The 16500-nt window shown below is 40.0% G+C and overlaps 1 protein-coding gene across 10 annotated transcripts in view; it reads right to left on the reverse strand.

Moving 5' to 3' along the window:
* Positions 1–16500, reverse strand: part of NCOA7 (nuclear receptor coactivator 7) — a 161884-nt gene that overhangs the window by 84381 nt on the left and 61003 nt on the right. Inside the window, exon 1 of one of the 10 annotated variants that reach the window (XM_024996941.2) lies at positions 15609–15863. The exons of 6 other annotated variants lie outside the window; for them this stretch is intronic. In XM_024996941.2, coding sequence (XP_024852709.2) covers positions 15609–15706 — 98 coding nt within the window. In that variant the 5' untranslated portion in view covers positions 15707–15863. Of the gene's footprint in view, positions 1–14843; positions 15864–16500 lie in introns of those variants that run through there. 3 more of the 10 variants (XM_059890077.1, XM_059890076.1, XM_024996939.2) reach the window with 3 other exon arrangements.

Here is a 16500-nt window from a genome sequence, read left to right on the forward strand (position 1 = left end):
AGTATAATTAAAAGCTGACTGATAACATTAACTTATTTGACATTTTCAACTTTTCACTCCTCAAAGACGTGTAAAAGGTTTACCATAATTCACTGAAATCCAGTAACTCAAAATATTTTCCAGTTGACCTATCATTCTGATTTACTAACATGTCATTCTGTACTCACTGCTGCTGCTGCTGCTAAGTCACTTTAGTCGTGTCTGACTCTGTGCGACCCCAGAGACGGCAGCCCACCAGGCTCCCCCGTCCCTGGGACTCTCCAGGCAAGAACACTGGAGTGGGTTGCCATTTCCTCCTCCATGCATGACAGTGAAAAGTGAAAGTGAAGTCGCTCAGTCAGGTCCGACTCTTCGAGACCCCATGGACTGCAGCCCACCAGGCTTCTCTGTCCATGGGATTTTCCAGGCAAGAGTACTGGAGTGGGGTCACTAGTCCTTCTTAAGAATGTTTTTACCTCCCAGAATGTAAAGAGTAAGGGCCTTGGCCTCTGCTGTGTGAGACAGGCTGGTCATATATAAACATTTTTAAAATTAGGACCCTTTTCCCCTCTTCTGTCGAGGCGCAGTCAGCTTTTTCACACACGTCTACTTCCTTTACTCCCTTGAGCATCTACACAAGTTGATGCTGGTCAATGGATGAGGAAATGTTTTGGGAAGAAAACGCAATAACTAGGATCAGAAAGGGACAAAGTTTGATTTTATGCTGCTTTGCTCTGTAATGTTGGCCAAATCAATTTAACAGTTAAAGTCACTGAGGCTTGGCTATCTAATGCAATATTTTATCAGGATCAGTTGAAATAATATGTGTCAACAACAGAACACACACAAACAGTAGAATATACCCAAACACAATCATATGATGACATGAGAACTAAGTATGGCATGGTATACAACACACTTAGCTTTTGAGATAACAGTCTCATGTTCTAACAAATATTTCTACTAGGCTGTCATTCATTGAACACTGAGCAGGCAAGTTCTTAGATTTTCACTGGCTAATAAATAAGTATATGGCATAAGAGAAAGCACAGCTATAAAAAAAAAAATCATAGATGGATATACTCCCCATCTCTGAGTTTAGCTATCTCTTTAGGTTTACTTGTTAAAAAACAAACAAAACAAGAATACAATCTAAACAAAATTGGAAACTCATAAAAAAGGAATTATACCCAATAAACATATTTTTATTTTGTACCCTCACATCTTAAACTGCTTTTTTTTCAGGTAAAACAGTATGTAGCTCTTTGCAAAGGTAAGTCAGATAATACTCCTAATAAAACAATTTCTTGATCAAGATTTCTGTATGAGGTTGAAATTAATACGCAGTGGTGGCTTCCCTGATGGGTCAGTGGTAACAGAATCCACCTGCCAATGCAGGAGATGAAGGTTCCGTCCCTGGGTGGGGAAGATCCCCTGGAGAAGGAAAGGGCAATTCACTCCAGTATTCTTGCCTGGAGACTCCCATGGACAGAGGAGCCTGGTGGGTTACAGTTCAAAGGGGTCACAAAGAGCTGGACATGACTGAGCACGCATGCACAACCTAGGTATCACACAGAGATCGGTTCTTTACTTAGGGAGGTCTATGCAGGCAGCTGATCTCTGTATCCAGAAGGACATGCTAATCTTCTTCTGATATATTGGTTTAACAAAAACATGCCTGAGATGAATGTTACTGCCCAATTCCTAAAATGATTCCTTCCGGGGAGGAGAGAAAAGAGATTTCCAAAATTAGTTCTTTGCAGCCTGAGATAGTTGCTGCTGCTTAATCTTCTGAATTTTGCCACTGTAAGTTGATCTAAATGTCCTCATTTCACTGTTCCCATTATAATTAAACTCACTCAGATCTAGGGCACATGTTTCGATGAACAGCAGCACTGTTTGGGGACATCTCATTAGAGACTGTTTTTCACAGGTGGAAATAACAAAATGGGATACATTGTTTCATTCACTTTCCCCCCTTTTCCACACAGACCTTTACTGCCAAGCCATAGAGACAAACATATTGATAGTTCAAAAAAAAAAAAAGCTACATAATAGCAATACCAAACTTGCATAACAGAAGACAGAGTACAATTTAACACTTTGCTGATTTTACAATCAGTTACATCTTTTGTTCTGACTAGTGAACTAGGCGAACTTGCTTATCTGGAGGTTATAAATACGACTGGAGCATTCTGACCTTGTAACTGGAAATCATACTATGAGTTCTGGAAGCCCACTGTAAAATCCTTCTTCAAAGCATGGAAATACATTTTTAACATTTACCTAAGGGGGAATAAAAAGAAAGGCAAAATCGTTGTCTGAGAAGGCCTTACAAATAGCTATGACAAGAAGAGAAGCAAAAGGCAAAGGAGAAAAGGAAAGATATTCCCATTTGAATGCAGAATTCCAAAGAGCAGCAAGGAGAGATAAGAAAGCCTTCCTCAGCGATCAGTGAAAAGAAATAGAGGAAAACAACAGAATGGGAAAGACTAGAGATCTCTTCAAGAAAATTAGAGATACCAAGGGAACATTTCACGCAAAGATGGGCACAATAAAGGACAGAAATGGTATGGACCTAACAGAAGCAGAAGATATTAAGAAAAATAAACAAGAATGGTGGCAAGAATAAACAGAAGAACTATACAAAAAAGATCTTCACAATCCAGATAATCACGATGGTGTGATCACTCATCTAGAGCCAGACATCCTGGAATGTGAAGTCAAGTGGGCCTTAGAAAGCATCACTACAAACAAAGCTAGTGGAGGTGATGGAATTCCAGTTGAGCTCTTTCAAATCCTAAAAGATGATGCTGTGAAAGTGCTGCACTCAATATGCCAGCAAATTTGGAAAACTCAGCAGTGGCCACAGGACTGGAAATGGTCAGTTTTCACTCCAGTCCCAAAGAAAGGCAATGCCAAAGAATGCTCACAATTGCACTCATCTCACACGCTAGTAAAGCAGTGCTCAAAATTCTCAAAGCCAGGCTTCAACAATATGTGAACTGTGAACTTCCAGATGTTCAAGCTGGTTTTAGAAAAGGAAGAGGAACCAGAGATCAAATTGCTCACATTCTCTGGATCATCGAAAAAGCAATAGTGTTCCAGAAAAACATCTACTTCTGCTTTATTGACTATGCCAAAGCCTTTGACTGTGTGGATCATCACAAACTGTGGAAAATTCTTCAAGAGACAGGAATACCAGACCACCTGACCTGCCTCTTGAGAAATCTGTATGCAGGTGAGGAAGCAACAGTTAGAACTGGACATGGAACAGACTGGTTCCAAATCAGGAAAGGAGTACCTCAAGGCTGTATATAGTTACCCTGCTTATTTAACTTATACGCAGAGTACATCATGAGAAATGCCTGGGCTGGACGAAGCACAAGCTGGAATCAAGATTGTTGGGAGAAATATCAATAACCTCAGATATGCAGATGACACCACACTTATGGCAGAAAGCGAAAAAGAACTAAAGAGCTTCTTGATGAAAGTGAAAGAGAAGAGTGAAAAAGTTGGCTTAACACTCAACGTTCAGAAAACTAAGATCATGGCATCTGGTCCCATCACTTCATGGCAAATACATGGGGAAACAGTGGAAACAGTGTCAGACTTTATTTTGGGGGGCTCCAAAATCACTGCAGATGGTGACTGCAGCCATGAAATTAAAAGACGCTTACTCCTTGGAAGGAAAGTTATGACCAACCTAGACAGCATATTAAAAAGCAGAGACATTACTTTGTCAACAAAGGTCCGTCTAGTCAAGGCTATGTTTTTTCCAGTAGTCATGTATGGATGTGAGAGTTGGACTATAAAGAAAGCTGAGCACTGAAGAATTGAAGCTTTTGAACTGTGGTGTTGGAGAAGACTCTTGAGAGTCCCTTGGACTGCAAGGAGATCCAACCAATCCATTCTGAAGGAGATCAGCCCTCGGTGTTCATTGGAAGGACTGAAGCTGAAACTCCAATACTTTGGCCACCTAATGCAAAGAACTGACTCATTGGAAAGGACCCTGATGCTTGGAAAGACTGAAGGCTGGAGAAGGGGACGACAGAGGATGAGATGGTTGGATGGCATCACCGACTCAACGGACATGAGTTTGTGACATGGAGAGTTTGTGACTCTCCTCCGGGAGTTGGCGACAGACAGGGAGGCCTGGTGAGCTGCAGTCTATGGGGTCACAAAGAGTCAGACACGACTGAGGCACTGAACTGAACTGAACTGAAGGGGGAATAATTGCCAATCTGATAAATGTGGTATAGTTAATGCTCTTCAAACATTCCTTTTCATGACTTTTTATCTTTGAGGCCTTTCCTTTTGTTCTTCAAATCAATATCACTGCAAGACATTCCCACAGAAGGGTTCTGTTCTCACTAAATTAAGGTAAACTGGAAACAAAAAGTTCTACAAGAAAATAAACTCCCCTTTATTTCACCAAGGCTTTTTCAATGACCCTAAATGTAAACATTTACATGGTGGACTAAAAAAATTATCTGGCAAATTATCTTAAACAGATAGCTGATTGAAAATAATGAAACATGGTTAACATCTAATGGCTGTGAATGTGGGGGAAAAAACCCTAAAAACCAAAAAACCTCTTGTAATGCTCTATTTGTCTTAAAATAAATAAATAAATAAATAAAAGGCCACAATGACATAAAACGAGTGTTTATTCCTACATCTCCTGTCACTGCTGCAACCCAGCCCGGTCAATTCTGTTTCCTGAATCTCTCCTTCTCCAGTTCACCTCCTCCTCTTGGTCTCAGCTCCCACAGAATGATTTTAGGCTTGAATTATCTCTCTGACTGTTTTTTTTACAATATAATTTATTCTCTGTTTTACTATGAACATAATGCATTTCATACTAGTAAATTTTTAAAATGCAGCAAAGTAAAAACAAAGAACTCTAAGATGAAATGCTAACACTGAGAAGCAATCATTGCTTGGGGGAGAAAAGGAAACTAGGGGCAATTACACTAAGTCAGACTTTCCCCAAGGGCAGAGGAGTGAGGCGCTGTGGCTTACCGTCAGGGTTCTGAGCTTCTTATAGGTACCTTCCTATAAAGGAGTATTAAAGGACTGTATAGAAAATAGATAAACAAGGGCCTACTGTATAGCACAGGGAAGTATATTCAATATCTTATAATAATCTAAAGTGGAAAAGAATCTGAAAAATTATTTATTTGTATATATAACTAAATCCATTCCCTTCTCATTAGAAGGAAATGGCAAACCACTTCAGTATTCTTACCTTGAGAACCCCAAGAACAGTATGAAAAGGCAAAATGAAAGGACACTGAAAGAGGAACTCCCCAGGTTGGTAGGGGCCCAATATGCTACTGGAGATCAGTGGAGAAATAACTCCAGAAAGAATAAAGGGAAAGAGCCAAAGCAAAAACAATACGCAGTTGTGGAGGTGACTGGTGATAGAAGCAAGGTCCGATGCTGTAAAGAGCAATATTGCATAGGAACCTGGAATGTCAGGTCCATGAATCAAGGCAAATTGGAAGTGGTCAAACAGGAGATGGCAAGAGTGAATGTCGACATTCTAGGAATCAGTGAACTACAATGGACTGGAATGGGTGAATTTAACTCAGATGACCATTATATCTACTACTGTGGGCAGGAATCCCTTAGAAGAAATGGAGTAGCCATCATGGTCAACAAAAGAGTCCAAAATGCAGTACTTGAATGCAATCTCAAAAACGACAGAATGATCTCTGTTCGTTTCCAAAGCAAACCATTCAATATCATGGTAATTCAAGTCTATGCCCCAACCAGTAAGGCTGAAGAAGCTGAAGCTGAACGGTTCTATGAAGACCTACAAGACCTTTTAGAACTAACACCCAAAAAAGATGTCCTTTTCATTATAGGGGACTGGAATGCAAAAGTAGGAAGTCAAGAAACACCTGGAGTAACAGGCAAATTTGGCTTTGTAGTATGGAGTGAAGCAGGGCAAAGGCTAATAGAGTTTTGCCAAGAGAACGCACTGGTCATAGCAAACACCCTCTTCCAACAACACAAGAGAAGACTCTACACATGGACATCACCAGATGGTCAACACCGAAATTGGATTGATTATATTCTTTGCAGCCAAAGATGGAGAAGCTCTATACAGTCAACAAAAACAAGACCAGGAGCTGACTGTGGCTCAGATCATGAATGCCTTATTGCCAAATTCAGACTGAAATTGAAGAAAATAGGGAAAACCACTAGACCATTCAGGTATGACCTAAATCAAATCCCTTATGATTATATAGTGGAAGTGAGAAATAGATTCAAGGGACTAGATCTGATAGACAAAGTGCCTGAAAACTATGGACAGAGGTTTGTGACACTGTACAGGAGACAGGGATCAAGACCATCCCCAAGAAATGCAAAAAAGCAAAATGGCTCTCTGAGGAGGCCTTACAAATAGCTGTGAAAAGAAGAGAAACGAAAAGCAAAGGAGAAAAGGAAAGATATTCCCATTTGAATGCAGAATTCCAAACAACAGCAAGGACAGATAAGAAAGCCTTCCTCACAGATCAATGCAAAGAAATGGAGGGAAACAACAGAATGGGAAAGACTAGAGATCTCTTCAAGAAAATTAGAGATACCAAGGGAACATTTCATGCAAAGATGGGCTCAATAAAGGACAGAAATGGTATGGACATAACAGAAGCGGAAGATATTAAGAAGAGGTGGCAAGAATACACAGAACTGTACAAAAAAGATCTTCACAGTCCAGATAATCACGATGGTGTGATCACTCATCTAGAGTCAGACATTCTGGAATGTGAAGTCAAGTGGGCCTTAGAAAGCATGACTATGAACAAAGCTAGTGGAGGTGATGGAATTCCAGTTGAGCTCTTTCAAATCCTAAAAGATGATGCTGTGAAAGTGCTGCACTCAATATGCCAGCAAATTTGGAAAACTCAGCAGTGGCCACAGGACTGGAAATGGTCAGTTTTCACTCCAATCCCAAAGAAAGGCAATGCCAAAGAATGCTCAAACTACCTCACAATTGCACTCATCTCACACGCTAGTAAAGTAGTGCTCAAAACTCTCCAAGCCAGGCTTCAGCAATACGTGAACCAGGAACTTCCAGATGTTCAAGCTGGGTTTAGAAAAGGCAGAGGAACCAGAGATCAAATTGCCAACATCCACTGGATCATTGAAAAAGCAAGAGAATTCCAAAAAAACATCTACTTCTGCTTTCTTGACTATGCCAAAGGCTTTGACTGTGTGGATCACAGTAAACTGTGGAAAATTCTGAAAGAGATGGGAATACCAGACCACCTGACCTGCCTCTTGAGAAATCTGTATGCAGGTGAGGAAGCAACAGTTAGAACTGGACATGGAACAACAGACTGGTTCCAAATAGGGAAAGGAGTACGTCAAGGCTGTATATTGTCACCCTGCTTATTTAACTTCTATGCAGAGTACATCATGAGAAACGCTGGGCTGGACGAAGCACAAGCTGGAATCAAGATTGTTGGGAGAAATATCAATAACCTCAGATATGCAGATGACACCATCCTTATAGCAGAAAGTGAAGAGGAACTAAAAAGCCTCTTGATGAAAGTGAAAGAGGAAAGTGAAAAAGTTGGCTTAACACTCAACATTCAGAAAACGAAGATCATGGCATCTGGTCCCATCACTTCATGGCAAATACATGGGGAAACAGTGGAAACAGTGTCAGACTTTATTTTGGGGGGCTCCAAAATCACTGCAGATGGTTACTGCAGCCATGAGATTAAAAGACGCTTACTTCTTGGAAGGAAAGTTATGACCCACCTAGACAGCATATTAAAAAGCAGAGACATTACTTTGCCAACAAAGGTCCGTCTAGTCAAGGCTATGGTTTTTCCGGTGGTCATGTATGGATGTGAGAGTTGGACTGTGAAGAAAGCTGAGCGCAGAAGAATTGATGCCTTTGAACTGTGGTGTTGGAGAAGACTCCTGCAAGTCCCTTGGACTGCAAGGAGATCCAACCAGTCCATCCTAAAGGAGATCAGCCCTCGGTGTTCATTGGAAGGACTGATGCTAAGGCTGAAACTCCAATACTTTGGCCACCTCACGTAAAGAGTTGACTCATTGGAAAAGACCTTGATGCTGGGAGGGATTGAGGGCAGGAGGAGAAGGGGACAACAGAGGATGAGATGGCTGGATGGCATCACTGACTCGATGGACGTGAGTTTGAGAGAACTCCAGGTGTTGGTGATGGACAGGGAGGCCTGGCGTGCTGAGATTCATGGGGTCTCAAAGAGTCAGACACGACTGAGACTGAACTAACTACTATAACTGAATCACTTTGTTGTACACATGAAACTAATACAACATTGTAAATTAACTACAATCTTTTTGAAAAAGGAATATTGAAGGGCTTTTTTGGAGTCTTTTGGCTCTTTTTACATTAAAATTGTGTGCATTTGTAAGACATATGCACACCTCATTTTTTCCCTGCTCATATCCTAACCCAGAGCTAAAGAAATAAAGTGATACTGTGAAAGAAAGCATTTTTAGTAGCTCAGTAAAAACCGTTCCCTCCGACATTTTTTCCTTTACTAAAGGAAATATGTTCAGAGCACTGGCAGCCATCAATGTCAAGGACCTAGAGCAAGTTCCTTTCTTTGTCTCTGCAAGAGGTCTCCTGTGTTGTTTGCTGACTTCCAGGGGAATGCAACACAAAAAGGCACCAAATGGAGAGAGGAAGCTTTCATTTGCAATAGAGTGAAAGCTTCACGAGGGCAGGGGTTTGTCCAGGTTTTATTAAATGCCATATTCCAAGGGTCTATGCATTAAACATTAGCTCGTCAATAAATACTTCTTGAATCAATAAGTGGATAAATGAGGTCATGTTTTGATTTGTCTGAGAGTTGCTCTCCTACAAATATGCCATTTCACAGCTTTGATTAGCAATGTGTTCTCAAAAATAAACTCTCATGTCTTGATCTATTGGTAAATTACTAATTTGCTCAATTCTTCAGTTTCTTCCTCTGTAATACAGCCCAACTTAGAGGAATATGAGAAATAAATGTGAAAAATCATCAAAGAGCCTTTTATCACCAAATTACTATTTCCAAAAGTTGAGGGCTATTGTCCATACAGCATTGATATTTAAACTTTTTTATTAAATCTAATACAAAAATATTTATTTGATATTATGTTATCCTAAGTTGCTTCAATCATGTCCAATTGTTTGTGACCCCGTGGACTGTAGCCCACTAGGCTCCTCTGTCCATGGAATTCTCCAGGCAAGAATACTGGAATTGGTTCCCACTCCCTTCTACAGGGGATAGTCTCAACCCAGGAATCGAACCCAGATCGCCTGCATTGCAAGCAGATTCTTTACTGTGAGCTACCAGGAAAGCCCCCTCTCTTTATCTAGATACTGAAAAAGAAAATATATTAGCCATATATAATTAAAAATATATTAAATAGACTTCTTTCATTAATTTTAAATTAGTGGTTCTCTATGACTCTTACTTAATTCCACAATTTGAGGTCCATGTGTTTCTATAAAAAGCGTCATAGACAAAATATAGTAAAAATTTAAATAAAAAAATTTAAATTCAGTTCTTGAGTTATAAAAGCCATATTTTAAAACCTGAACATGGGAATTCCCTGGTGATCCAGTGGTTAGGACTCTGCCCTTTCACTGAAGGTTTAATCCCTGGTCAAGGAACTAAGATCATGCAAGCCATAGGTACAGAAAAAAAAAAAACCCCTATTCGCAAGAGACAAAGAGTGAAGATAGAAATGTTTTCATATTTAAAGCTTATTGAGTATATGCATACAATACAAGATCTACAGTTCAGTTCAGTTCCTCAGTCGTGTCCAACTCTGTGACCCAATGGACTGCAGCACGCCAGGCCTCCCTGTCCATCACCAACTCCCAGAGTCCACCCAAACCCATGTCCATTGAGTTGGTGAGGCCATCCAACCATCTCATCCTCTGTCGTCTAAGGGTACAACAAAAAATTTGGTGACTTTCTAGCAAAAGAAAGGTAAAAGTTGTGGGGAAAGAAAGTAAAAAAAAAAATAAACTTCTCTTTTTTATATTTTACGTACAATAGCTAGTCAATAAAATTTTTAATATTTAGTCTTTGAAGTCTCCTTCCTACAATAATTTAACTCAAAAGATTTTAAAACCTGAATTTACTTTTTAAAAAAGATTATCATGAAAAGTTTGAAAGAACTTTTTTCCTAACAGCAAGCACTACTGAGGTGACTAATGAATCAGGCACTGTGCTACAAACTTTCCAAATATCACCCTATCCTCATAAAAATATCACAAATCCTCATAAATATCCTCATAAATATCATCCTATCCTCCAGCGAGGAAGGCAGTCTTAGCTCCATGTTACAGATAAGAAAAGGACAGCTGAGAAAAATTAGGGCCACTTTGCAAGGTCACAGGGCTTCGTTAAGTTGTGGAACAGGAATTCACAAGGCCATAGAGCCTCCAAGATCTCTCCTGAAAGTATTCTATGGCAAATGTATATATACTGCGACTTTCAAATCCACTGGACTTTGGAAATTCTCGGAACTACTTGGGGAAGAATGGTCTGGCAATCTAGTAGGCTACAATGGAGAAACGTGCTCACGGGAAGGAAAGAGTTAGGTTCTGGGCTTGGCTATCTCATAATCAGTCATGACCCTCTTTGGAAATAAGATAAACGCTCTAGGACTTCTAAAGTAAACAAAAGCAAGAGGTTGACAAGATTTTCAAGGTCTGTCTGGCTCTAACAGTTGGCTGAGATTTAGGAAATGTGCTAACACTATTTTTGAGGTTAAAAAAAAATCTCTTAAATCCAAACTAAACCTTCCTAAGAGTCTGCACTTCCTTGTGCTCCCTCATATCCGATGACATCTTCCTTCCACAACAGCGCCTTCAGCCCTGGAAAAATCCAGAGGTCAAGAAAGAACACCTTTTGTATACAAAGGATGTTTAAAAACAATAACAAAAATAAAACTAAAAAATTTTTAAAGGCAAAGAGGCTCTGTTCTACAGTTTGGAGCTAATAGCTCCATGAAGAAAAGTAGAAAATGAGAAAATTGACCAGCCACAGAAGCAATATAATTTTTTTCTTTTACTTTTTTTACTTTTTTACTTTTTCTTTCATTTTTTAACTTTTCTTAAGCAAACCCTTTGGTGTCTCATTTCATCTAGTTACAGGTGAAGAGGGGATAAGATTTGGTCTGTGGAACTCCAGAGAACATATTAATGAGCTATAGGAAGTCACAGAGAAATAAACATTCGGTCAGGGTAAAGGTCTAACAGAGCAATCTAATAATGGAACCGGCTGCGTCACAAAGAAGGGAACTCCCTGCCACTGGAAGTATTCAAGCAGGACAGGTCCCAGTTGTGACCTCCCAAACCACAAGGAATAACCCTGTGTATTTTTTTAATTGGGATATAATTGACATATAAGTTTCAGGTGTACAACATAATGACTCAGTAGATATATATATAGTGAAATGACAACTATAATGTCTAGTTAACATCTATCAGCATGCATAGCTACAAATTTTTTAGTGTGACAACAACTTTTAAGATCTACTCTCTTAGTAACTTGCAGATATACAATAGAGTACTATTAACTATAGTTACCAGGCTATACATTATATCCACAGAACTCACTTTATAACTGGAAGCGTGTACCTTTTTGACAACCTTCACCCATTTCGCCCATCCTGCAATACAGCCTTCTTTAATACGAGTATTTCTCCTCAAAATTCCTTCCACAGGGAAGTAAGAGTATTAACATAAAAGATATAGATGTGTTATTATTGCCTTTAAAAAGTCATAGAACAGTATGATCAGTTCAGTTCAGTCACAGTCATGTCTAACTCTACGTACACCAGGCCTCCCTGTCCATCATGAACTCCCAGAGTTTACACAGACTCATGTCCATTGAGTTGGTGATGCCATCCAACCATCTCATCCTCTGTGGTCCCCTTCTCCTACCACCTTCAATCTTTCCCAGCAACAGGGTCTTTTCCACTGAGTCAGTTCTTAGCGTCAGGTGGCCAAAGTATTGGAGTTTCAGCTTCAACATCAGTCCTTCCAGTGAACACCCAGGACTGATCTCCTTTAGGATGGACTGGTTGGATCTCCTTGCAGTCCAAGGGACTCTCAAGAGTCTTCTCCAACACCACAGTTCAAAAGCATCAATTCGTCGGCGCTCAGCTTTCTTCACAGTCCAACTCTCACATCCATACATGACCACTGGAAAAACCATAGCCTTGACTAGATGGACCTTTGTTGGCAAAGTGATAGTATGACCTTATTTTTGTGAAATAAAACAAAAAAAATAGAAGAAAACCCTCCAAGACCAACAACTATTCCATTTAGTTATATATATATATGAGATTTAGATATATAGATATGGGAAAATGGTGGGTCAACGAGGAAGGAAAAAGAGGGACAGCTCTGACTCTTGTTGTTCAGTCACTCAGTTGTGTCCGACTCTTTGCGACCTCATGGACGGCAGCACGCCAGGCTTCCCTGTCCTTCACTACCTCCCTGAGTCTGCTCAAATTCATGTCCCTTCACACTTACATAATTTGGTGCTGATTTTTTTTTTTATATACAGGAAGGATATATTACTTTGTAATTATGAGCCAACTTTTTAATTAAAAAAAATGAAACATCTGCAACTAGGACAAAATTTCACTACATCTTGTTCAGAGGTTCATTCCTTCTGAGTCCAGCTATCACAGTGAATTACTGCACTGCAGCCCCAATCCCCTTCTTTATCAAGGCAGAGCTGCTCTGTGGCCCTCAGGGAACCTTCTCTTAGATCTTGTTCTTGGCTGTTCCACTGAACCTTTGTTCTTGTACTGTTCTGACCTTCAGAGTCTTGGCTGTTTTTTCCCTGGCTGCCTAAACGTGACTCTTGCCATCTCCAGACTCAAGGAATGGGCTGTTGCCATGGAATAAGCTCTGTCTGTGGGCTAGAAACATGTGTTTGAATACTCATTATCCTTTATTAGGTATGCATCCTCAGTTGTTATTGCTGTTTAGTCCCTCAGTCGTGTCCAACTCTTTGCAACCCTGTGAACTGCAGTCTGCCAGGCTCCTCTAAATCTCAACTTCAGGTTCCTTGTCCATGCAAGGGAAATAATGGCCTCAGATAGGGTTTTTTTTTTTGATGGTTAAACTAAGTAGTTCAAGGAAAGCTTACTTGTATTATTAAACACAACCTGTGTCTGGTTCCCAGTAAGAGCTCAATGACCAGATGTTACTATTCGGTTGGCCAAAAAGTTCATCTGGGTTTTTCCCAGATGTAAAACCCAAATTGACCAAATTTGGAAAAACCCAAATGAACTTTTTGGCCAACCCAGTACTTGGTTATGCCACTGCTGTTGTCTCTACTTGAGGATTTCTAAGAGTCAAAGAAAATGAGGTAACATATAAAGTAATATAATACAACCAAGAAGGTACCTAGGTCTAGACATTATTCTTCTCACTATACATAAATATTAATTTTAGTTAATACTGTGCTATGAATTTAGACAACAGCACAAAGCTAGAAAGCTATTTATTATTTCTAGGAGAACATCATTTCTGGTATTCCATTTCACTTTGTGATTTCACAAATGGAAGGTCAGCTTCCTGTTTACACTGCAAATTGCCAACTGGGATAAATGCCAAATAAAATCAAACTTAAAGTGTGTGTGTGTGGGGCGGGGTGGTGAGAATCATTGAAAAACAAAACAAACACCAATGAAAAATCCTGTCTTGGAATTATGATCAAATAAAACCAAAAAGTTCCAGTAATCCCTGGGGGGGCGGGGGGGGGGGAGGAAATCTATGGGCACCTGATTGAAGTGCCACCTTTGAAATGTGCATTCATTTATTCATTTAGTTTAATTTTGATCTTGAAATATCCCTCTCCCCCAAGAGAATTCATCAAGCTCAAATGGAAATACTCTAGCTCCAAAGAACCTACAGTTAGAAGCAGAAATCCTTTGGCTTTGGGTTTAATAACCAGCAATATGCCCACACAGATGAATACCACAACAGAATTTCCCTTGGCCTCAAGAAACAAGTGCATCCAATAAAGACTGCTAAACAGAATGCCAATAAGGGACACATCACAAAAGTCTCCCTTTTGTAGGATTTCTTTGTTCTATAACAGTGTGGAATCAGCAGATCTGAGGGGACTCTGGTAATCAAAGTGCAGGTGCCAGGAGTGGATGTAAAAAACTGTCACACTTTCAGAGAAGCCTTGGGGTGGGTTCCTAATGGATGTTTCAGAGAACCTTCCATGCTTCCCCCCAGTACCAGGATGATAATGGTACTGCCACAAAATGGATGCCTAGTGTGTAGAATGTGTGCCTTGTATTTACAAAACAAGACAGGCTTTTGTTGCATCTATAGATTGCCCGTGTGGGAGTCTGGTTCCCTTTTCGAAAAATCAGGATGCTGAGTCACAGCCTGAAAAAGTTCCAGGGGAATCAATAGCACCGACAATAGTAATATACACCTCAGCTATAAACTGAAGAAAGGGAAGCAGAAACAGGAACTTGCTCTGGGAGATAAGTGAACTGCATTCTGCTAAGAGTAATCAGCCAAGTCCTATAAATATAACATTTAAGTGTTAGGAATTTTTACTGCTTGTCAATTAAGAATAAGCTGATAAATATAGCAATGCAGAAGTTAACCAAAATCTGCAAATACAAATGCTAAGAAATGACTAATTACTTAGTAGCTTGTAAACTCCCTTTTGGTTTACAGTGGTATTATGTATGTATTGATAGTTTATTTAACTTAATACCATCAACTAATTAGCTGTATTAGCTTCCTATGGCTGCTGTCACAAATGACTACAAACTTGGTAGCTTAAAACAACACAAACACATTCTCTTACAGTTCCGGAGGTCAGAAGTCCAAAATCAGTCACACACTCCCTGCAGACTCTCTTCCCTTGCCTTTTCCAGCAGCAAGAGCTGCTTTCTTCCATCTTCAAAGCCAACAGTGCGGTATATGGTTTCACTGTCACACCACATTCTTCTCTGCAGTCAAATCTCCCTCTGTAGTCAACTCTCCTCCTCCTTACGGGAACACTGAGACTGCATTCAGAAGCCCACCCAGATAATCCAGGATCATCTTCCCATCTCCAGAGTCTTAATCTTATCTTCGAGGTCTTTAAGCCTGAGAAGGTTAACATTCCCAGGTCCAGGGATTAGAACCTAGGTATCTCTGAACAGGCTTTCCCAATGGCTCAGTGGGTAAAGAATCTGCCTGCAATGCAGGAAACACAGGAGACATGGGTTTGATCCCTGAGTTGGGAAGATCCCCTGGAGAAGGAAACCCCTCTGGTATTATGGCCTGGAAAATCCTATGGACAGAGGAGCCTGAAAGGCTACAGCCCTTGGAATTGCAAAGAGCTGGACATGACCGAGCAGCTAACACACATCTTTGAACAACAAGAAGATCAAACCAGCCTGAGCACCAGGGAAGCCCCAAAGGAAATCAACCCTGAATATTAATTGGAAGGACTGATGCTGAAGCACCAGTACTTTGGCCACCTGATGCAAAGAGCCAACTCATTGAAAAATACCCTGATGCTGGGAAAGATTGAAGGCAGGAGGAGAAGAGGGCAACAGAGGAAGCAATGGTAGGATGGCATCACCGGCTTGATGGATACGACTCTGAGCAAACTCCAGGAGACAGTGAAGGACATGGAGGCCTGGTGTGCTGCAGTCCATGGGGTTGCAAAGAGTTGGACATGACTCAGCAACTGAACAACAACAGTCTTTGGCAGGGGCGGGGGGTCATTATTTAGTCTGCCACACTGGACAAATTAGCTTTTGTTTCATAAATAATTGTAAAACGAGCAGCATATCACTGCAGCGTCTTAGTTTCCTGTATCTAAATTGTTGCTGCGTCCACACACTGTATTGTCTATGTTAAAGTTCACTCCTGGCGGTGACTGACAGCATGTATTTCTCAAGAAAACACCTCAAAATTTTACTCAGAACTATCCTGAAATCTAAAGGAGCAATGAAAATACTACAGACATAAGCTCTCATTTTATGTTCAGTGACTCCAAAATAGCTTCTTGGAAGTGTAGGTATCGTAAGGAAAAATTTTAACAGGAGGGATTTCTAAAGAGTTCATCTCACTTAAATATCTGATTTCTTTAACTGTCACTGAAATCAGTCACTGTTTATGACCAAAGCCACAAAATCCTCCAAATATTTTTTTCTTTTACGAGAGCCCTGTAGCATACTCAGAAATCTTTTTTAAGTCGGTTAAATATTTTTTTTTAAATATCTTTTACTCAAAATGAATCATATGCTCAGATTTTCCAGCGACATTTGCAAAAAAAAAGCACTGGGATATATATTTCAATGATGTATATATTTCAGCATAACAACAAAATATTTCAGAGATACAGTTCTTCTAAAGAAATAGAAAATTTTGATTTATTAAAGCCATTTAAGCAAAACAAGCAACTAAAGCATAGCTACTTTGAAAATTTTCAAGCAGAAATATAAAGATGCCAGGGATCTTATTCTCAG

The sequence above is a fragment of the Bos taurus genome, chromosome 9 (assembly GCF_002263795.3).
Source record: "Bos taurus isolate L1 Dominette 01449 registration number 42190680 breed Hereford chromosome 9, ARS-UCD2.0, whole genome shotgun sequence".
Taxonomy (NCBI): Eukaryota; Metazoa; Chordata; class Mammalia; order Artiodactyla; family Bovidae; genus Bos; species Bos taurus.